General features: G+C 37.0%; 3 protein-coding genes across 3 annotated transcripts in view; 2 read left to right on the forward strand and 1 right to left on the reverse strand.

Moving 5' to 3' along the window:
- Positions 1-2,963: 2,963 nt before the first annotated feature.
- LOC117328310 (vegetative cell wall protein gp1-like) lies at positions 2,964-3,737 on the forward strand. The gene has a single exon (XM_033885832.1). It carries the CDS (start codon positions 2,964-2,966, stop codon positions 3,735-3,737), a length of 774 nt encoding a protein of 257 aa, XP_033741723.1.
- A 2,101-nt stretch (positions 3,738-5,838) lies between these two features.
- LOC117327207 overlaps positions 5,839-22,960 on the forward strand; it is a 98,943-nt gene continuing 81,821 nt past the window's right edge. Inside the window, exon 1 of the mRNA XM_033884070.1 lies at positions 5,839-6,314. The gene's annotated coding sequence lies outside the window, so the exon portion shown is untranslated. The remainder of the gene's footprint in view (positions 6,315-22,960) is intronic.
- LOC117328311 overlaps positions 11,672-22,960 on the reverse strand; it is a 26,425-nt gene continuing 15,136 nt past the window's right edge. Inside the window, exons 2-3 of the mRNA XM_033885833.1 lie at positions 12,060-12,125; positions 11,672-11,742 (exon numbers count right to left, since the gene is read on the reverse strand). Of these exons, the coding sequence (XP_033741724.1) occupies positions 11,672-11,742; positions 12,060-12,125 (137 nt within the window). The remainder of the gene's footprint in view (positions 11,743-12,059; positions 12,126-22,960) is intronic.

Consider the following 22,960-nt stretch of genomic DNA (forward strand, 5'->3'; position numbering starts at 1 on the left):
CTTGTTCTCAAGTCTAAAATCACTTAAAAATCTTAATAGTTCCAGGGTTTTGTTTATTTTTAGATAAGCAGCTAGCATGAAGCTTGTTTATCCAAACATGTTGATGCCAAAATACACAATTCTCATCATTTTTGAAAAGTTTGCAATCCGAAGCTGAGAATGAGCCGAGTAGCAGCTATAACTGGTATACATGTGGCATTCAGAAAAATGTTAGTGTCTGCAAATATCAAGCAATCAGGTGTCTGTTTCTGTCCCAAGGACAGCGGAGTCACCATCAATTATTCTACCACTTTGCATCTATATGATGGTGTCTAATTATCACCAGAGGCTCCTCAATTAATACCACTGCAGGGTTCCCCACTCAGCATGTAGGCCTTCCACTCACAATTTATTTACCACTCCAACACCTAAGTCCTGAAGGGCAATGCAACCCTCGGTCCCCATCCATGTTGTTTATACAGAAAAGATTAGTTCAACTGTAGCTCATCAAATATTGATGTTGGGAGGAAGATTAACGCTGGAGATACTAGATTCAGTTGAGTGAGATAATTGGAGATAAAAATACTTTGAGTTACTTGGTAGTGCTCCCTACCATACACTGTAGACATGCCTGCAGTCTGTCTGCCTCTCTACATGGAGTCTACTATATACACATGTATTAGAGTAAGAGAGGGGGAGAAAAACTTGCAACATCTTCATCCACATAAACACCAGGGAATGAACATATGTTTCATGCAGCACAAGGTGGAATGGTAGAAGGGTTTCACACCTGGAATATTAGATCTGGTTATTTATATAATCTGGTCTGCCATTCATTGGTCCGATACATGCTTTCTGCTGGGAGCATGCATTAGACATCACATGTATGTATACATATCTATACAAATCTAGTAATCAGGCTATACCTATAAACAGTGGTTCGACCAGGGTAACCAATTTGTACTCTTTGTTTATATGTATTTCTGACTGTTTTTAATTTAAATCATATTGATTTTGATAATTTCACAAATTTAGTTCATGTAGTTGGTCATGAGGTCAAAGGTCAAACAATGCCTAACTAGCCACCAGCTACTACATTAATATAACAGTATTTTTATTGGGGTAAAGTTTATATTGTGGATAGGGCTGGCTTTTCTTATTTGAATCTGACCTCTGCTTTTTTCAACTATTTTAACCATTTCAGGTTGTCTGACTGGTAAAAGGTCAATGACAAATTAAACATATCCTTTTTTTAAATAAGCATTTAGAGTAAATTTCTTCCATTTGTTGAATGCTACTGTGTTAGTGCATTTAATAAATTTAGGTGTCTTTTTTTTAACTGGCTAAAAGCAAAGCAAAAGTAAACTGTGTGTAACTTGGGTTTAAATTGTCAAAAAATCAAACAAACAAAAATTTATAATACTAGTGTTCATTTTACCTGCATGATTATTGATAAGCTCCGATATCAAAGATAAGAGATAAAATATGGAGTGGTTGGGCATGAAGTGACTTGTCAGTGCCTTGAAATTGCCAAGTCTCATACTTTTGAATATTTATGGTAATTTGATTTTGACATATATACCTGTTAACAGTGTCCAGTAGAAGCTGTTTACAAATATGGTGTGAAGCCATTATCTTTAGTATAAGCATCCTGGAGTATCCACAGTACTGCAGCATTCCTTATACATGCAGAAGGAAAATCATTATTGTGATCAATTCAAACACTTAGAAACAGGATGTAGAGCAATTTGAAACAAACCATATCATTTTGTAAACATTTCTAAGAATTTTGAATACTTAAATGGCTAAGATATCAATTTTCAGGAAGTAGCTGCCATTGTATTACCAGAGTTCTCATATCTGTACCCAGAGACCTTCTATGTACTATAAGCCCTGAACAGGATTTAAAATTAATCTCATTTATTTTATATTCCTGCGTATTCAAGTTGCCTATTTCCATTCGCAGAACAATATTTTTGTTTTGTTTCTTTTAGATTATCATGCATTCGAATCAATCACTCAAGTGTTTAATGTCAGATGTTTCTAAAGCCTTGCATTACAACGGAATGATCAATTTCATTACTTTTTAAAGATTTGGAAATAAATGTGTTTTCTCCTGAATTGAATGGTATTTATGCATGGATATTAAAGAGGAATTGAGATGTTTGATTTTAACATGTGGTAATGCACCACTGCAATACACACTTTGAAGTGATGACTGGTTTGGGGTTTAGCAAAGGGTCAGTCAATGATGGTAGCTTTTGTAAAATTGATGATACACCATAACAAACTTCAATACGAAAGTTTGCTCACCATTTTGGAGTGAGGAATCTTAAGTCAGATGAAGGGTGTCTCAAGTTCCTCTTGCATTGGTCTGTAGTCTGTCTGCGGTCAATCTGTTGTCTGTCACCGATTTGTTCAATTTCGAGACTAATTGAAAAAACTAAATGGATTTTGCCTGTTGAAGTTTTTGTGTCACATTTTCTTAGCAATTAAGTTTAACAATGTGAATCTTTCCCTTGTTCAATAATTATGCAGGTTTCCCAAAATGATTTCCTTATAATTGCGTAATGAATGTATATAAAAAACAAAATGGCCCATAGCTAGGCAATCATCTAAGATTTTAATAGCTAAAGCTTATTGTCACTATTTCTCATATATTTCTCATATTATATATATTTTTCATTCCGTATATAAGTAGACACTAATATTTGTGAAGGAATTGGACAGTAAACTAGAGAGGGTTCCTGTTTTTATTGGATGAACAGCCAGACTAGAAACAGATACAGAGTGTTAAGAGACTATGATCTGCTATATCCACTTGAATGTCTTTTGTACAATACCTTCATTATGGATGGAGCATCTCTTTAATCTGAGTATGGCTTGGCATTGCTCATCACTTTTGTTGCCATTATCAATTGAAAGTTAACATAACATTGTGTAATATTTCCTTTGGCCATTGTTTTTGTTTAGTCTATTTCCTGATGTTCCATAAACAAAGATTATTGATCACAGGATGTGATGCCCCCCTCCCCACTCCTCCAGACTCCCTATCAACCCTCCCCCTCCCCACTCCTCCAGACTCCCTATCAACCCTCCCCCTCCCCACTCCTCCAGACTGTCTATCCCTCATCCCCAACCCTCCATCCTCCCTGTCCCTCACCCCAACCCCCCCAATCCTCCAGACTCCCTGTCCCCTCCCAACTCTCCACTCCTTCAGATTCCCTGTCCCTCATCCCCAACCCCCCAATCCTCCAGACTCCCTATCCCTCATCCCCAACCCCCCAATCCTCAAGACTCTCTGTCCCCCATCCCCAACCCCCAATCCTCCAGACTCCCTGTCCCTCATCCCCAGCCCCCCAACCCTCCAGACTCCCTGTCCCTCATCCCCAACCCCCCAATCCTCCAGACTCCCTATCCCTCATCCCCAATCCTCCAGACTCCCTGTCCCTCATCCCCAACCCCCAATCCTCCAGACTCCCTGTCCCTCATCCCCAACTTCCAATCATCTAGACTCTCTGTCCCTCATCCCCAACCCCCAATCCTCCAGACTCTCTGTCCCTCATCCCCAACCCCCAATCCTCCAGACTCCCTGTCCCTCATCCCCAACCCCCAATCCTCCAGACTCCCTGTCCCTCATCCCCAGCCCCCCAACCCTCCAGACTCCCTGTCCCTCATCCCCAGCCCCCAACCCTCCAGGCTCCCTGTCCATCATCCAAAACCCCCAATCCTCCAGACTCTCTGTCCCTCATCCATAACCCCCAATCTTCCAGACTCTCTGTCCCTCATCCACAACCCCCAATCCTCCAGACTCTCTGTCCCTTATCCCCAGCCCCCCAATCCTCCAGACTCTCTGTCCCTCATCCCCAACCCCCCAATCCTCCAGACTCTCTGTCCCTCACCCCAACCCCCAATCCTCCAGACTCCCTGTCCCTTATCCCCAACCCCCCAATCCTCCAGACTCCCTGTCCCTCATCCCCAACCCCCAACCCTCCAGACTCCTTGTCCTTCATCCCCAACCCCCCAACCCTCCAGACTCCCTATCCCTCATCCCCAACCCCCAATCCTCCAGACTCCCTGTCCCCTCCCCTTTCTGCTTTGCTGGCAGACATGGGTGGTTATCATCCACTCAGGGGTATAAATCTATATTGTATATCCCAATCATTTGATATATCATGTCATAATCGTATCAGTTTGTTTCCACCCAAATATTGCTGGAACTTCACCATATCTACTTTGCTAGACTACACAGTGTCTAGGAAGAAGGGTAGGATGACTTGTTTGTGCCAAGTCTTATATTCAGATGGCTCCACTTTCCCCATTATAGTCTCAATTAAAAACTGCTGTAGAGAAAGTGTGGACAGAAGCAAGAGGGGCTTCTTTTGAAGCATTCATCTGGAGTCCAGAGGCCTTGGGTTCAAGTCTTGATCTATCTAGTTGCATGTATTCTTTCCTGTAAAAGCATAGCTGCTGCTCATTTAAATATGGATGGAGGAGCAGAACTGGACTGCCAGGGTTGGTTGCCAGTCAGCCAAGCCCCAGTTTATCAATATTCGTTTATTGAAACAATAAGAATACATCATCAGATTAATGGAAAAAAATCTTGGTAAAGGAACTTTCCTGAATTTCTATAATACTGTAAAAGTGGAGATTAGAGGTCTTATTACAATATTTTCCTTTGCAAAATTTTAACTTAAGAATTTTTTTTACATTTATATGTAATATATGTTAACTTTTGGCCCTGCAGGTACATCTAGCTCAGTTGGCTAGTGTCCTACAGTTTGGAAGTTCTGAGTTCGAGTCCAGACTGGTTGTTGCATTGCACTTATGTTTTAATAGTTTTTTCATTGGTTATTGTTTGACCAATTCCAATAGATCCAACATCTTCAATATCTAATATCACCATGCTGAAGTAGATAGGGATTCTGACACTAAGGCTGGGTAAAATCCTTGGCTGGACTAGAGAGATAAAGATATTCATAAGATAATTATACAAGTCTCTTCATAGTCTTAATAGGTCTAGAAGGTGTTATGTTTAGGGTAAGGATTCCTGTAAATAATTACAAGATTTTGGGTGAAATGGTGAAGATGTCTTTGACTGGTATATAATGAGTCAGATTTTTACTGTAATAAATCAAACTGCTAATGACTGGGATACTTATCACAGACCTGGAGAAAGTCAAATAAACAGATGTCAACTAAGGCTGATCTGGGGATTAAGTCATCCTTGTAACAACTACAACCAGATTTATTACTGGGCCCCCTGCCTCTCCCCTTCCACCACACCCTCCTGGTATCACTGGGGCTCCCAAAGGGACCATTATTTTGGTATTGGTCATGCCTGCCATGTAATGTAGGCACCTGTTTTGAGTAATAACACACTAAATGTAGCAGTTAAGTATATACATATGTTGTTGAAAAGCCATAAGTCACAAATGTACTTATATTTTGATTGCAAATATTGTCTTTCTTAAATAAAGTATGCTGATGTTTCACAAAAAAATTGATAGTTTTGTAGACATTGATTATGTGTGATTGCCTATTATAATAAACAAGATATTTTCAATTTTTGGAAGAAAACCTGGAAAGTATTTCCTCTTTCTGGTATATAAGTCCCATCGTTAGAAATATTCATGATTATGGCCGTGAGATTGGTGTAGTATCAAAGTTAATGTTATTTTATGGGAATGGTCCTTTAGTCATAATTTGCGAGAGTTTCTATGAACTGAATTTAAAGTTGAGAATTCACAGAAACTTGTTGGCTTTACTTCGAATTTGGTCCTCTCACCTTTCAAGCAGAGCCTCCGTCCCCCAGTCGGCAGGCTGTGAGTCACTTAGTTGATCAGAGGGTACACCAAGAGTTACCCAGCTGTAAGACAGCAGTGTGTTTATGTGGTAAGTCAAACAATATCTTCAGCTTTGATTTGGGAGGATAAGCTGAAGGAAACAGTGTCAGGATGAATAGATTACATAAAGGATTCAACTCCCCTTGATCAGGATTTCTGTGTGGTTAACAAAAATAATTTGGGAGTATAACGAAACCAGAGGTATACAGGCAGCTCTACAAACAGCTCTACAAACACTGTACTGTACATGTATGTATGGATTTTATGACCAGTAGATTTCTAACTCTTGGTGAAATTTGTATTAGAGCTGACACATGTGTTCTGTAGAATATATTGGACAAGAGTCTCTGGATTTCTGTATCAAAGTTGACTACACAATGTTGTTGGTGTATCAGACCGGAGAGTTGATTGTATATAACTTCTAACTGTTTGGTACATGGTGTTGGATTCCCAATACATTACAGTTCACTGCTCCAGATGCTGAAACAGGTAATATAAAATGAGGTATACTCAGTGCTTTACGATTTGTTAAAAGTTTTGACATGTATAATGAAGTGTTGGATCCATCCTCTGTGTTAATGGTATATTAATTTGACTCTGTGTTTTTCATCCTGACATTGTTAAGTTTCTGTACTATATACATATGTACATAACACTACACCATTTGTTGAGACTGAGGAATGGGTGTATGAGAGTTTACAGCCTACATTGTATCTCCAACTTAATGGTATGTATACATCTAATTTAGGACAATATCAGGTTACATACTTGACCAATATTGAATTAAGTCCATGCAATTTACAGAATTCCCAGTGGATTTGCCTAGTGTACTCTTAACAACACACAAGTCTTGTGTTACTAAACCTGAAGATTGTTTGGTATTATAAGTTGATTTTAATCATGTTGCAGTTTAGCATGATTCTATATTGTGAGGTACAAATGTACTATCAACTATGACCTTCATGCTGTAGTTCCTATTTTATAAACTGGACACTGTCCATTCAGAATATTCATAAAAAGAAATGACTAAATATAAAATCTTGATAATCATATAATTTGTGAAACATTTTCATTAAGTAAGTAATGCATAAATTGTCAAATTATGACAAGTTGTAGGGAGTTTGTCATGATTGGGATCCAAATTCAATGTGATCATGATATTGTCCCAGTAGCATGTTGGCATTAAGGGCTACAAAGTTTGTTCAAATTAATGACCTTGACCTACTTTCAAGGTCACAGGGATCAAATGTGTTAAATCATCTTCTCATTAACCAAGAGGCACTGAGAGATGATATTTGGGCAGTAGTATGCATGGATGAAGGGCTACCAATTAAAGGTCTACCTGCAAGGTAACATAGGTCAAATGTGTAAAAGTCTTGATTTAAAAGCAAAAAACATGGAACTATTAGTATGTTTTTTAGAACTCAGGTGACTGCTTAGGCCCATTGACCTCTATCTTGTTCCAAGTTTGAAAGAATTAAGAGCTATGCGATTCCTTTCTATGATACTGTAGAATTTGGCATTAAAAGGTTTCAGAAATAAAAGTATATCAAATATCTCGCCTTGGTTTCATCAACATTTCATATATAACTTTAAGAAAATCCTTAACTTCAAATTTATGTAGGAAAGCATTATTGGATTTAAGGAAAAAATCTTAAACTTCCTTAATTTTTTTGTTTTCCTATGGCAAATGAATTAAGGGATTTCCTTAAGCTTATATATATCAGAACATTGATGAAGCTGATGGAGCCTGGCACATTACTGTATATATTTGTCCTGCTGGGTGATAATAATATATAATCCTCCTAGGTCAGTATAGACCTTGTAGCAGTATTTATGTAACACCTCACTTCCTTCTAGCCTCAGGGGACCATTTATCTGTATGATATGGAAGATTATGAATAACTGATGTAGAAGATGTATTGGGATACAGAGGCAGTATAATCTTTAGCTGGAACCCTTCTCCATGAACTTTGTCTGTGTACTAGGTCCAGGGGGATAACACCTCATATATATATTAACTTATGTCATATATTTTATGAGTCAATGATTGAAAAATCAGAATTGATAACACCAAAGGGACACAACTCTTTGGGAATAAGACAAAGTAAATGATTATGTTGAGGGGTCAGGAGTGCAGTAATAATAAAAATGTTTCTGGCCTTAGTTAAGGTGATATATGTCCTTAGGTTTATGGAGCTAAACTGTTTTAATTATTTATACAGTGCTTGACTCACAAAGGGAGATAACTGATTGATTTATTATGGTACCTTTGTTTGATTGTGGATGTAAATGGTGTAATTATGAAAAACAATTATAGGTCAAGGGTCAGCACTTGGCTGTGGTATTTCACTGCCTCAGACTCACAGCTTTTGGCAACAGATTAGTCTTCAAATTAAACAGATGTCAGAACACTTGATTGTCCTTAAATGACTCAAATTGTTGATGTTCCCTAAAACAATAGTATCCTAGATATGACACAACACATCAAGGGGAGGTAACTGATGGACTTTCTCATAAACTTTGTTTGTTTGTTTGTTTTTGTTTAACGTCCTATTAACAGTCAGGGTCATTTAAGGACTTGCCAGGTTTTGGAGGTGGAGGAAAGCCGCGGCCTATGGTCAGTACCTGGCCACTGCCCCTCGTAGGTTTCGAAATCGCAACCCAGAGGTGGAGGGCTAGTGATAAAGTGTTGGGACACCTAAGCTTAACCACTCGGCCATCACGGCCCCTTCTCATAAACCTTACAGGAATGAATGTATAGAACTTCAAAATCAACTTACACCAGAATATTTGCATTTTGTACATGAAACTTATAACCCCTGAATTAAATACCAGCAAATAGACCAAGGATAGCAGTCCGAGAGGAAAATTAAGGAACTCCATTAGTCCAGGGGAGATTGTTTATAGTTATAATTAGAGATAATCAAATGTGATCTGTTTACAATTGTAAATTATTTAGTTGAATATTTTATAATATTTTGTGTTTACCTCTGTAAACACATTAAGCTACTGGATGTTTGTTCCAGGCATTATGTTTTTTCCAGACAAACACTTGTCTTTAATTAAGATTATTATGTAGTTAATAGTTACGTCTGTTACAGCATATTAACGTTCCAATTTTTGATTTGTATGTTGAAGTGACCTGTACTGTATCTTCACGCACTCTGATTAGGTTTTCTGCTATTAGAGATATGATTGAACCAACTTAGATTCTCCTTAAAGTCAGGCCATGATAATTTAGTACATGAGTACTTGACAAGTGTTCTTTGGAAGATACTTTAGAAAAAATATACTTCTTTTGAATGGAGTATAAAAAGACCAACCAAATTGGGAGGAGGAGATGAAATGCAGGCCCTATGTACCTTTTGTAAATGTTTTAATTGAGAAGCACATGTGTATAAGTAGTTTATGATTATACCAAGGTTGAAAGTATTTATTGCAGGAAACTACTCCCTGAAAGCAAGGTCATATTTACAACTGTTTAACTAGAAATGGGGGTCTACACAGTCATAGGGCCACAGAAAAATTAATTAAATTATCAAAAATAAAGTTTTACTTACACCTTAAAGTATTTCATACATGTAATTTAATATGACGATGGAAGGATGATTGAAGACTACGATTTTAAAAAACTGATTGAAGAAAACATCTTTGCATTAAGAGAATGTGTTTTACTCATGTTGACCCTCGTAAACAAATATCCGTTAATCTGGCGCCTTTTTTCAGTGACAATGCTATCGGTATGGGAGGAGCTACACACTTATGTAAGTTCCGTTTTCAAATTAATAGTACAAACAAATAGGCGGGAATCCTATTGTTAAAGTCTCTCAGTATCGTATGGTTATGTGCAGTTTCAGAAGCTATTGCGGTTAAGGTTTCTTTGGCTTAACGGATTTAAAAAAAGGTATGTAATTTTCCCATTTCTTTGGCACTTATTGTGCTATTGATTATTTCATTTTGATATATTTGCCAAGTGGTTGCTGTTGTTATTCTATGACTTGCTGAATCATCAGATCTACAAAGGTCATTGACAAAAACTTGATATGATTTTCTGAGAACCTACTTTATTTGGCAGACCCAAATTTTAGTGCATTTTCGAATTTGAACAGACAAGCGCATTGACAAATTGATGCATCAAAATATGTTTTTTATAGAAATAGCATATAGAAAGTGCAATTAGCGCTATCATAATATAGGGTAATCGTGCTTCTTGTGCGCAAAAAGCACTAGAATTAGATTACAACTGAAATATGTGCATTAACAGGTTGTAAAGTGAGAATTTATGGAGAAAGATTGAAAAACTGTGGTGTAAGATATATATACGTCTGGCGGTACAATATGACTTTGTTTTTACCGAAGCTGAAACTGCTAAGGTAACTACTTTCAGGGTATAATTAATATTTATTTGGCACTAGCTATAAAACTGCAAAATTCTATAAAGAGATTTGTAAGATACTTTACTTGTTTTAGTAGATGTATGTCCATAAAAACCCCCCATACAGCCTTAAATCTATAGTCATTAGATTTTAGAAAGTTCAGGGAGAGTCCCTGGAGGTTTTATCCTTGTAGCTGATATAAGTATTGATATTAACAAGTCATTGGATTGTAAGTAAATTATGCTGTACGCCCTCTATATCAATCTAGGTGGCGGACCGCAGGTGATTTGAATAATTGAAAACAACATGTTATAAGTATAAGATAAGTAATGCATTATTGATATATTCACTCAGTACATGTTCATGTCAACTTTTTGTTACCCTGCCATGTAGAGCAGAACCATAACGAGAATTGGATGTAGATTTTCTATGAAAGATAGATGTGTTTCCGTCTGTGGAAGGTTGGAAGTGTTGTACACGGGGAAAGCAGCCAGTTCTAAGGTAATATACGTACACATTTATACTCTGTGTAAAGAATGTGTGGCTACGAATTGACACGTGCACTAGGTATACACTGTTTGTGGCTACAAATTGACCCTAGGTATACACTGTTTGTGGCTACAAATTGACACTAGGTATACACTGTTTGTGGCTACAAATTGACACTAGGTATACACTGTGTGTGGCTACAAATTGACACTAGGTATACACTGTGTGTGGCTACAAATTGACACTAGGTATACACTGTGTGTGGCTACAAATTGACACTAGGTATACACTGTGTGTGGCTACAAATTGACACTAGGTATACACTGTGTGTGGCTACAAATTGACACTAGGTATAAAATGTCTGTGGCTGAAGATTTACACTTTGAAAGCTTAAAATTTGATATTTGGTATAACATTGGGTGAGGCTTCATACAATTAATTGTAGTATGAACCGTAAATCCTGATTGATCAACCTGTTTTTAGGTTTCTAGACATAAACTATCTTAAACAGTATATCACTGGGCTAGTTGAATGATGTCCACAGCATGAGGTGCCGGACCTTCTGGTATTTGCAGTGGAGAGATGTTGAATGATGTACACTTTGACATTCTTTAAGACAGAAGTGGAATGTCTGTTGTAGGAAGGCTGTGTGATAAAACAGTTATAAACCTCAACATGGACCCGTAATGGTTCACGAATTATTGCAGTTACAAATAAAACAGGATTCTCTGAGGAAGCTGCAGAATTTCAGCCAGGAGCAAATTGGCCTTTAGGGCTTTGCTGATTGGCATTGGTAAGCTGCATGGACAGCTATCAAATGACCACTGGTCAGCAGTATAGAAGTGACCAGTGGTGTTAGTTATATCCATGTTTATGATCCAACATTGGAAACTGTTAAACCACTTTACAGATTTCAGATAATCACTTAATGGGCTTCTATACAAATATATTTGTACCATTTACCATGTTCTACTAGCATCAGGAGTACAAGGATTCCTGCATTAATGGGAAATAACTGTCACCATTACCACCTTCCATAGTGGTCACACCTAAAGGTGAAAGATACAAAGGTTCATGACAGTTTTGTCATCCAGTTTTATTTGGATCTTTTAGATCGCTTTCAGCATGATTTTAATGGGACACAATGATGTAGATACGACATTGAGCTTACAATCTTATTAACGTAATCAATGTCAAAATGTTTTTTGTTTGGTTGGTTGGTTACTGGTTTAACAGGTCTCCTTCCACTGCGTGAGCTATGTCAAGGTGACGTGAGGGGGCCGGTAGTCGAGTGCCTCCGGTGCCTGTATCTCCCTCAGGTGAGTCTTGTCCTATCCATCCGGTACGTCCACAGGGTCGGACGTACATCTCCCTGGGACGGACATGGGCATGGCTAGATGGTCCTTCTCGGTCCGATGTCGAACTCCATATGCTGAAAGTTTAGGACATTGTATGAACTGAAGATAAACACAGTCACAGCAGTATTACTATACTATATTACTATATTACTTTAAAATATAAGTTTTGTAGAGAAAAGTATTGGTGATATCAAAATAGCTTCTGTAGGTTTATAAATTAACGGAAGCCATGTGACTTTTAAAGTTTATTGTTATTTTGAGAAACAGTAAGTTTTTTTGATGTCTAAGGCCAAAAGGATGCTAAAAATATGAAATTTGGACCCTTAGTATGAATCCTAGTGTAAAGTATCATTTTTTTCATGCATTTCAATAGCCCCTTTAATTGGTAAAAGATTTATGAAATCTCATCAATATTTATAAATTGATATTTAAACATTTTATGAAAAAATAAAGGTCACAATGCTGTACTATAAGAAACAAAATCTAACTTTGCTGACGACGTACGCTGGTATTTGTTGTTGGAATTTGGCTAAAGATGTAGTTCAGGATGTTGTCACCTAGCTGGTCTGCTGGTTTCCTTGTAGGACACCACCCATTACATTTGCACTAGGTTGCTATAAAAGCCATATTTGATGTCTGACCAGGATTTTCCTCCATGGACTTGTAAGGATGCTCCAATTGGGATAGGTGTGTAATGGATATTATAAGTCCAGCAGTACTGTGGTGAGGTGTTCCGTTGTCTGGGAGTCAATCACCTCACGAGACCTCACTATATGTATGCATACAAGGCTGTCACAGGTAATCGGAGGTGATGAAAGCAGTGTGCTAAACAAGAATCCTGGTGAAAGAAAAGCTCGGTACTTTTACCAGATCTGTGGCAGGTCTACATAAATCAGTGTAAACTTTCACTGCTTGTATATCTGCATAAAATTCCTTTATAAAATTCAGGATGATTATTTAACTGGTCACCTGTATCTAGAATATTTAAATCATAAATTATATTGAGGTATATGATTTTGGTTCGGAGGATATGTCTGATTGATCATTCTAAGGAGGTTCAAACAAGGGGAGATAATCTATATTAGAATTTAGTGGAGCAGTTATAACAATGAAAAAACTTCGGGAATGGTGGCCAGTCCAGATAATTATGTCTCCATAAAATGGTATATATAGTGTTAAAAACTCTTGTGGATGAAGATGACCTTTTTATAGATGTTAAAGAGCAAGATTCCTGCCTAATGGAATGATGGGAATCAAACCCAGGTCTCCGGAGTGATAAGGAGTGAGGCTCCATCAGCTGATGAGTTCTGAGACTGTATACATATAGTCACAGTGACCAGATACTTTTACTTATATGTATAATACTTATACTGGCTTAACGATATCAGATCTTGTGCAGGATGTTACCCGGCATCACACTTGTACATAATGTGTTTATTTTTGACATTAGGAAGTGAAGGGATGTGATAATATCATAATATGTATCCATGTCTTGTTAGTACAAGGTCGTACATAATGTCCTTCACTGAAGGTCAAACATTCTGAAGGTTGTGTACGGGTATAATAGATACATAGGTATATATAGGTACAGATAATATCAGGAAGAAATTCTTCTACAGCCATTGTCACATACAATGACCATTATTCATCGTTACATTTTCTCAAGGTCATTCTTCGTCAGTCAATGTCATTTTTTGTCAGTCAAGGTCATTTTTTGTCAGTCAACCTATGTTTTCTCAAAGTCACTTTTTGTCGGTCACCCATACCTCTACAATTGTGGGATTTCCCTTGACAGGTACAAACTAGACCAGCCAGGTTAGTCATTGTCAGACACAATCACCTACGAAGTTTCCACATCATCAAGTTAAGGTTGGATTCATTGGCTTGTGTCTATGCACATGTAGTCCTGCATACACAATGAGCCACCATCTTTGATTTTGAACAACCTCTTCATGCAATATTGACCACTTCCTAATTAATTAAATTTTGCTATTTAATTAAAATGTACCTATTTAAGAAATATATAAATGTGATGCTGGTCTATAGATAGAGCATTGAATCTCTCTTAAATAAAGCAATTTCGCAATGGCTTATATAGTTTTCCTCTTTTTACAGAAAATTGTACATGTAACGATGAAAATGTATTTTTCATTTCTGAAAATTACTGAAAGGTGTTATTGTACAGTCATTTAATCGCAAAAGTGATCTGACTGAAGTAATCTTTGTATATCCTCATTGAAATTAAGCAATCTGTGAAAATCTTCGAAAATTTTATTTTTCTATTTCAGAAATTAATTCTGTTTAAATCAAGATTGATTGTGAACATACTAATCAACAAACTACAAGTGCTCTTCTTTATAACCTTGATCTTCTCTCAGAAAAAGATTGTTTTTGGCATCAAGTCCAGGTTAAACCATTGATCTATCCATGTTCTCATTTTCTTTTGGGGTAGTAGTGAATTTTTAAACAAATTTACTGCTCGGTCTGTACATTAGGGATATCAGTGTTATTGGAGTTTGTCTTCCTGTGTTCGTGTATGTTTTTTGACCTGACTTATATAATGTGTATGCCGAAAACAGCTGCAGACTGTCGGACCTGAGAGGTAAAACTTTTGTTGGAGCCGATAATTTTCTTTAATTAACCAGACCAAATGGTCCGGTATCCAATTTGTCACTTGGTTTTAGTTTTTACCAGTTCCAGTCTGAAACGTTTGAAAACTTTGGAAGGAAAGAAGTAAAAAATTTGTAGAAAAGTATGGAAAGGAAGATGAAAATTTGAAGCAACTGGTTTCATTTTTTTTCAGTCAAACATATTCTCTTTTGGTTCTTCGGTTAGCACATAGGACCATGGTCCTATGTAAGGTCAGAAAACTTTGCATACAATGTTCATGTCTAGAAATCAGAGCGTATTAGAAATAAAGATTTTAATCGTTGCCTCCGCTAGGGATCGAATCCAGGACCTCTGACTTACTAGTCTTACGCTCAACCAATCGAGCAAAAGAGAAGATCTCTCTTGCCGAGCGGTATATTGCGGCTAGTATTTACCAGGGTTACATACTCCCCCTCCAGGAAAGAACTTGTCCTCGAGTTTCCAGGGGTTACAGCGATGTTTTCGCAAGCAACGCTAAGTATAATTCTTGAGTCCCTATATGATCGATGGGCGCCAATGTAACAAAGCACATGAGTAGTTAAATTTAAATCACTGCCTCCGCTAGGGATCGAACCGGGGGACCTCTGGCCTACTAGTCTTACGCTCAACCGATCGAGCTAAAGAGAAGATCTCCCTTGCCGAGTGGTATATTGTGGCTAGTATTTACATGAGTTACATAGGTATATCAGGTCAAAGGTACTCCCAGCATTATAAGTACAAAGCTTTTTGCTTAATTATCATTCTGACATATAATACTACTGTATTATCATCCAACCACTTAGGGATAACTGCTTTGTTAAAATTGATATCTTTGGATCTTGGATATTACGTGATTTCATAAATGCATAATTTTATAAGTTTTCCGCAGGAAAACATTACTGAAATTAGTTGTAAGGAAATTTGACTTAACTGAGATGTTTTTCTTAAATCTAATAATTCAAATTTTGGATATGAGGCCTAGCTTGGATCTGATCTGCTATACAACCCAATCAACATTGGAATTGTGTTATTTGGTATGCTAGAATTTTTCAACGAACATGACATTTTACGAAACCTTGACATTTACAAAATTATTTCTGTTAAAACACTGAGATGTAACCTTGAAAGATCCTACTACTATACCGTTTGAGTGAGTTTTATAGCCCTATCATATTGTGGTATAGTTCCCAGAGGAAGAGGGAAGAACACTGCCAAGGTCAGTATAGTTTTAAAATGGCTGCCACTATGCCAACCTGTTTTGAAAAATGTTTTCAATGCAATAAGTTCTTCTCATATTTTGTATGTATAGATATATATTTCAGTCAGTTAAATGCCCCAGTATCCATCATTAAAGGAGCTGGAACCCTCTTTAAAGCAGGCCTTGAACATTCCTCATATATCTTTGAGAACTATTTGTTGGATTTTTATGTAACTTTCTAATATATTCTCCAGTGTGTGTTCCAATCTTGACTGATGTTATAAATATAACATATACAATCTGCATATACCAATATCTAAACTCCATATCATAGCTAGGTTATATCTGATCCTGGAATTCGCTTGTGGAATTTAGTTAATAAAAACAACATAAACAAAATACAAATAATAATTCTATGTATGAAAAGACATCTTATTCTAATAGCATGTGAAAATCTATGTTTCCTGAAAGAATTTCTATCTTGCTTTTTTCCCATGCCATAGTGATGGGGATATGTTTACACTTTTATATCAGAAAATATGTTGAAAAGCTGTTGTTGGAATGTAGCAGGCATGGTCGTCCTTGAGAGAGCAGATGTTGATAACTCACACAGGTTTTTTATACATCTTTGCTATTGCAAGTTTTTATACACTGAAGGTGGCTGGGGTGCCATTTTTGTCCTACATTTTCTCCGGTTTTTTTGCTATCATCCATTACCATGGATGGTAGCATTATGAATGGTTGCTGTACCAGCCATATTGTGGGGATTGCTCATGGATATAAATGTAATAGTCTGTCTAATTTGATTGGCTGCATCATTATGAGTCTGCCTGCTGTCTGTGATGTCATCATTTGTGGTGGTACCCAAATTACTTGCAAAGAAAATGTGATAAATAAAATCGGAGATATCCAAATGTTCAAACAGGATTGTTAGACATTGTTCTGGTTTAGTCATGGTCGGAAATCGACAAACTCAGAGAGATATACATACTATGTGCTGTACCGCTTGACAAACAGGTGATGCGAAGGTCTATCAGGTGGCTTGACATCGGACGGGGGCCCAGAGAATGCTAACATGTTAACAGTTGTCCGCTGGTGGACAAACTTAACACCAAATTAGCATATATCATATAAATAAATTCTCAGCATTATAACTATGGAATTAGCTTCAGCATATCCATCCATCTCAAACTTTACTACAATGCTTACTAATAGATAGGGCTGTTGGTATTATAGCACTCTTAGCTTTTTGGGAATTAACAATTTGTATTTCTGAAATTGTTATCACTACATACAGTAATGTATATAAATATATGAGTTTTTAAGAAATTAAAGGTCAAGGTCATGAAATTTTCAAGGTCACAATCACTATTTGTAGATATTTATGCGACAATGAAATTTATTTTTACTTTCATATTATCTATTGGCGTCTTCTTTACTGTACATGCAGCTTTGATTTCACATTTCATTCCTTTTTACATTACTTACATGTAGCAAATGTACATGTTTATGTGAACAATTGTTTTTTCTGTTACGAAAACATGATACTGCTGCAGAATTATTTCTCTTTTTACTATTTGATTACTGGTAGTCAATTAAAGGCTGATACTTGTAGATGGAGTTTTCTACAGCTCAATATAAACTGTGACATTTGGTGGCGAGTGAAATGTAAGCACCAGCTATCACCAGCATATAGCCATTTGATGAAGCGATGGAGTCCTATCCATTGAGACTTTACACATGGTGTTGACTGCATGGTGGCATTATATCTGTGACTTAGTATATACTTAATAACCCCAATAAAATGTTTCAGTAAAACTGGATGCTGAATGTCAAGCACATGATAATATACTTCACAATGAAACAATAAGTTTATCTTAATTACACACAATGCATACTCTTGCCATAACTTTACTTCAACATTAGGGGAATTTAAAACAAAATGGTACTGATTCTGAAAAAGGGCAAACATGTACAAATCTCAAAGGAATGCTCGAGACTCAAGCACAATAATACATATAGTAATAGCTTTTAATATTCCTTCAGGGTAGGTAAAATTTGTCACCAACATCTCCATTAAAGGTCAAAGTTTGCTCCAAAGGAAGTAAAAGGTGCAGTCATCACAGTTTAATCTTGCCGTTCAAAGAAAAAATGTGAACAGAGTTGTCATTTATCTATAAGAAAACATTTGTGAAGAATACCTCCCACAAGATGGTATTTCATCTCCTTTTCTGAGAAAAAAAAAAAATTGATGAATTCTGGAAAAATCACCTGAATTTGAAGTCAATCATACAGGGTTGATGCCTGTGTCCACTTAAAATCTATCAAATTCCATTAAAAGTTTTTTTTCCTAATTATTCCAGATATGACGTTAAGATTCATTATCAGAGATTGAATATTAAGAGTGTTTATCCCTCCTAAATATATAAACTCATTGTTAAGATTCCAAAGACTTACCAAACTTGTGGTATATCTTTTTAATACAAAGTGGCTTACATGGTCACTTTCCTATAATATACTTCTCAAGGAGATTGGAGCTTCCACGTTTTAATGAGTTCCAGGTTTCTCCGCATGTGGAAAGGAATGTCTGCGATGTTTGTTAACATTACACAAATATCTGTTAGGATTTTCATATCAAAATACCAGGCCCTTGTATAATTAACATTGTGAATTCTTGAGAATTCTTGATTTATAAGAAGGAATTTTCAGATTTTGCTTTCTCTGTGAATTCTGATGTGAAGTATTTTCTGAATTTATTCTTGTATGTCATTTTCGTCCATTTTAACCTGGACTGGATAACAAGTATTTGAATTATGGAATTAGTACAAGTGCAGTATTGTTTTGGATGTTATTGAAAGGATACGAATAAAAATCAAGTAAAGTCCTATTTTTAGGGTGTATTGGGCATGGGATGATATTGGGACTATTTCAGCATACGCGGTACTTAGATGCTTTTGAAAAAAATACACTGTTAAGTGTTTGTGATGATACAGTATTTTTAAGATGCCATTAGAAAGATTATTACAATATTTGATAGTACATACCGTAAATAGGATCATCAAAGGGTTATTTTTAGGATGAATTTGGATTGATGATATTGGTTCTAAATTTGATAATTTTCCTCTTACTGCATGCATGTTCCAGTAACTCTGCTTTTAACATAATTTTCTTCTTACTGTTCAAGTGACTCTGTTTTTAAACTGATTATAAATTAGAACTCTGTCCCAGTTCTCCAGTTTCACAATTTTTATGAGTCTTTTTGTGAAGTGTTATTACAGGAACAAATTTACCTTTATTGTCTTTTAGGGGAGAAGGTTTTAAAAATTTCATTGTTCTCTTATGACGCTATTTTTGTGAACAAAGTCTTTATTTAGTTTTATTACTGTCAAGTAGAACTGACAAAGGGCACTGCTCTCTGACGAAACAACGTGTTTTTGTAAAGTTTTTACATACATATACTTTGTTAGAAACCTGAGGATTCAGTATGTTGATATAGTTGGCACTGTAAGATGTTTTTTCGCAATCTTATGATTTAATCGAACAGATCAATGGCTCCCTTGCATACAAGATGAATTATATCTGCTGTCATTGAAATGAGGATTTATACAGATCAATATGGCAGTATTGATGTGAAGATATTTTTGCTTTGATTATCCCTTGGTAACATGCTGGTACATTCTCAAATAATAGACAAAAGTTTTCCCATTGGATGAATTTGAATTAATTTAAAAAAAAAAATTTTTTTTACTGAAATGTTTTTGAAAACATTTTTGTTTACGAGACATTAAACTTCATTTTCATTTACTTTGATTTCCTGTCAGCGTATTTTGTTTATAAAATGCATGTTTACGAAATGAACGTGGAAGACGTTAGTGGTATTTAGTCGGAGGCTGACGTTCCCCTTCATGGCACCACACTTGAACACCCGTAAGCTTGTGTTCTTATCTGCTGAACTTACACACGTAACTTCTGTGGCAAACATATATCAAACAGATTAAAATTCTTCATGCAAATGCAATCAGATGAAAACTAAATAAAATGTGCAAACGTCCTGATAAGCGAACTAATTTACGAAACCACAAGACACTCTATCAGACCCTGCCCTGTGTAGTTTTATTACGATGCCTGCACGTTGTTGACCTTCGCAGATTCTGTGCAGCGGAACTCCCTCAGAAGCAAATCGAGTGAACATACCCATTATAAGTTATAAGTTGATAATTGACTGGGTACATTGTCCATGCAGGCCTTGTTAAATGTGTATATTATATGCTTGATTAGTTTACAACCCACGGCCATAAATTGGATAAAAATGGATGCTGATGAGCATACAGTGTTGTGTATTGTCAATTAGCGATGTAAGTAAATATCAATAATGTTTGAAACATGTAGTGATTCGACTTCATCAAAACTCATTGTGGACGACCTCTGGAGGTATTTCACTGTGGAATGGTTGGTCGGCTGCAGTGGCTGGAAAGTCAATAGTGTGAGCTATTATACACAGGGAGTACTACATAGTCTGCCTGGACACAGAGCTATAACAGGTAACTCCATAAGTCTTACTATCCTATATATCTACATGTATATTGATTTTACTACAAGCACTTTGCACTGTCTTGTACACTTGCAAATGCATGACTCAAATCTTACAAAGATGCTTATGCAGAAAGATATTAAAAACGCATTTTCTTCTTTTATCAGAAACTGTATCAGATTGAAATGTCGATCGGTGTTAATTAGCCCCTTCATATTAACATCAAATGAGTTTGTCACTCAGTTTAATTTTCAGTATGTCTCTTACTGTGATGTGCTGGTAGACAGGATCTCAAAAATAAAAACCTCCATATCAGATTTAAGAATGATTTTAAAGTACATTTTAAAGTGTTCTCCCATATATCCTTCAGGTTCATAAAAGTACACATGTTCTTTAGAAATAAAACGGTGCCATCAGGATTCTTAAAACTTACGGTATTAACATTTGATCAGAGTTAGGTAAGAGGAATTACTAAGACACCTTGAATCATTCTAAAAGCCATTATTTGTTACATATAATCTTGGTTCCCTATTATATATTTAAATCTGCTCCATTTGATATAAAGAAACAATATTTTAAATGTTTCGGCAGTCTAAAGAAACGATATTTTAAATGTTTCGGCAGTCTAAAGAAACAATATTTTAAATGTTTCGGCAGTCTAAAGAAACAATATTTTAAATGTTTCGGCAGTCTAAAGAAACAATATTTTAAATGTTTCGGCAGTCTAAAGAAACAATATTTTAAATGTTTCGGCAGTCTAAAGAAACCATATTTTAAATGTTTCGGCAGTCTAAAGAAACCATATTTTAAATGTTTCGGCAGTCTAATTGCAGAAGGAATTTAGATTCCAATGGCTGCCATCTAGACACTATGTCTTATATTTTAATAGGTTTTATGATACATAGGGTCAAAGATGATTCAATATTCGTATCTCATGCGGATGGAGACTGATACTGCAACCAATGTATGTGTATGGTTTAAGGGAATTCTATTAGATATACTTAGGTATATATATATATCTATTTACCCTAGGGTATATGCATATAATTACTGTACACACTATATATAAACATGTGTAAATAATTATACACTTGTACATGTACAGTTCTTCCTATAGTACTTTACCTGTCAGGAACTCTACTGTTGTCCACAGGCAGCTTATAGAAACTGGACAACAGTGACATTGTATGTGTATTTTGAAATTTTGAAAGATATTATCCAAATTTCATATTTTGAAAATATCAATAATGAAACAAAATTCTATGAAAAAAAAAGCAGAATTAAGAACATTTTTGTTTGTTTTGGCGACCACCATACTTGCAAGTTACTTATTTTACTCATATTCATATTGGAGTTGGTGGGGTGTGTTGGAGGAGATGGGTGGGTTAAGGTGATGGGATATGTGTTGGAGGAGATGGGTGGGTTAGGGTGATGGGATATGTGTTGGAGGAGATGGGTGGGTTAGGGTGATGGGATCGATGGGTTAGGGTGATGGGATATGTGTTGGAGGGGGATGGGTGGGTTAGGGTGATGGGATATGTGTTGGAGGAGATCGATGGGTTAGGGTGATGGGATATGTGTTGGAGGAGGATGGTTGGGTTAGGGTGATGGGATATGTGTTGGAGGAGATGGTTGGGTTAGGGTGATGGGATATGTGTTGGAGATGGGTGGGTTAGGGTGATGGGATATGTGTTGGAGGAGGATGGGTGGGTTAGGGTGATGGGATATGTGTTGGAGGAGGATGGGTGGGTTAGGGTGATGGGATATGTGTTGGAGGGGGATAGGTGGGTTAGGGTAATGGGATATGTGTTGGAGGGGGATAGGTGGGTTAGGGTAATGGGATATGTGTTGGAGGAGATGGGTGGGTTAGGGTGATGGGATATGTGTTGGAGGGATGGGTGGGTTAGGGTGATGGGATATGTGTTGGAGGAGATGGGTGGGTTAGGGTGATGGGATATGTGTTGGAGGAGATGGGTGGGTTAGGGTGATGGGATATGTGTTGGAGGAGATGGGTGGGTTAGGGTGATGGGATATGTGTTGGAGGAGATGGGTGGGTTAGGGTGATGGGATATGTGTTGGAGGAGATGGGTGGGTTAGGGTGATGGGATATGTGTTGGAGGGGATGGGTGGGTTAGGGTGATGGGATATGTGTTGGAGGGGGATGGGTGGGTTAGGGTGATGGGATATGTGTTGGAGGAGATGGGTGGGTTAGGGTGATGGGATATGTGTTGGAGGAGATGGGTGGGTTAGGGTGATGGGATATGTGTTGGAGGGGATGGGTGGGTTAGGGTGATGGGATATGTGTTGGAGGGGATGGGTGGGTTAGGGTGATGGGATATGTGTTGGAGGAGATGGGTGGGTTAGGGTGATGGGATATGTGTTGGAGGAGATGGGTGGGTTAGGGTGATGGGATATGTGTTGGAGGGGATGGGTGGGTTAGGGTGATGGGAATGTGTTGGAGGAGGATGGTTGGGTTAGGGTGATGGGATATGTGTTGGAGATGGGTGGGTTAGGGTGATGGGATATGTGTTGGAGGAGGATGGGTGGGTTAG

Source organism: Pecten maximus, chromosome 5 (assembly GCF_902652985.1).
Source record: "Pecten maximus chromosome 5, xPecMax1.1, whole genome shotgun sequence".
In the NCBI taxonomy this organism is placed as follows: domain Eukaryota; kingdom Metazoa; phylum Mollusca; class Bivalvia; order Pectinida; family Pectinidae; genus Pecten; species Pecten maximus.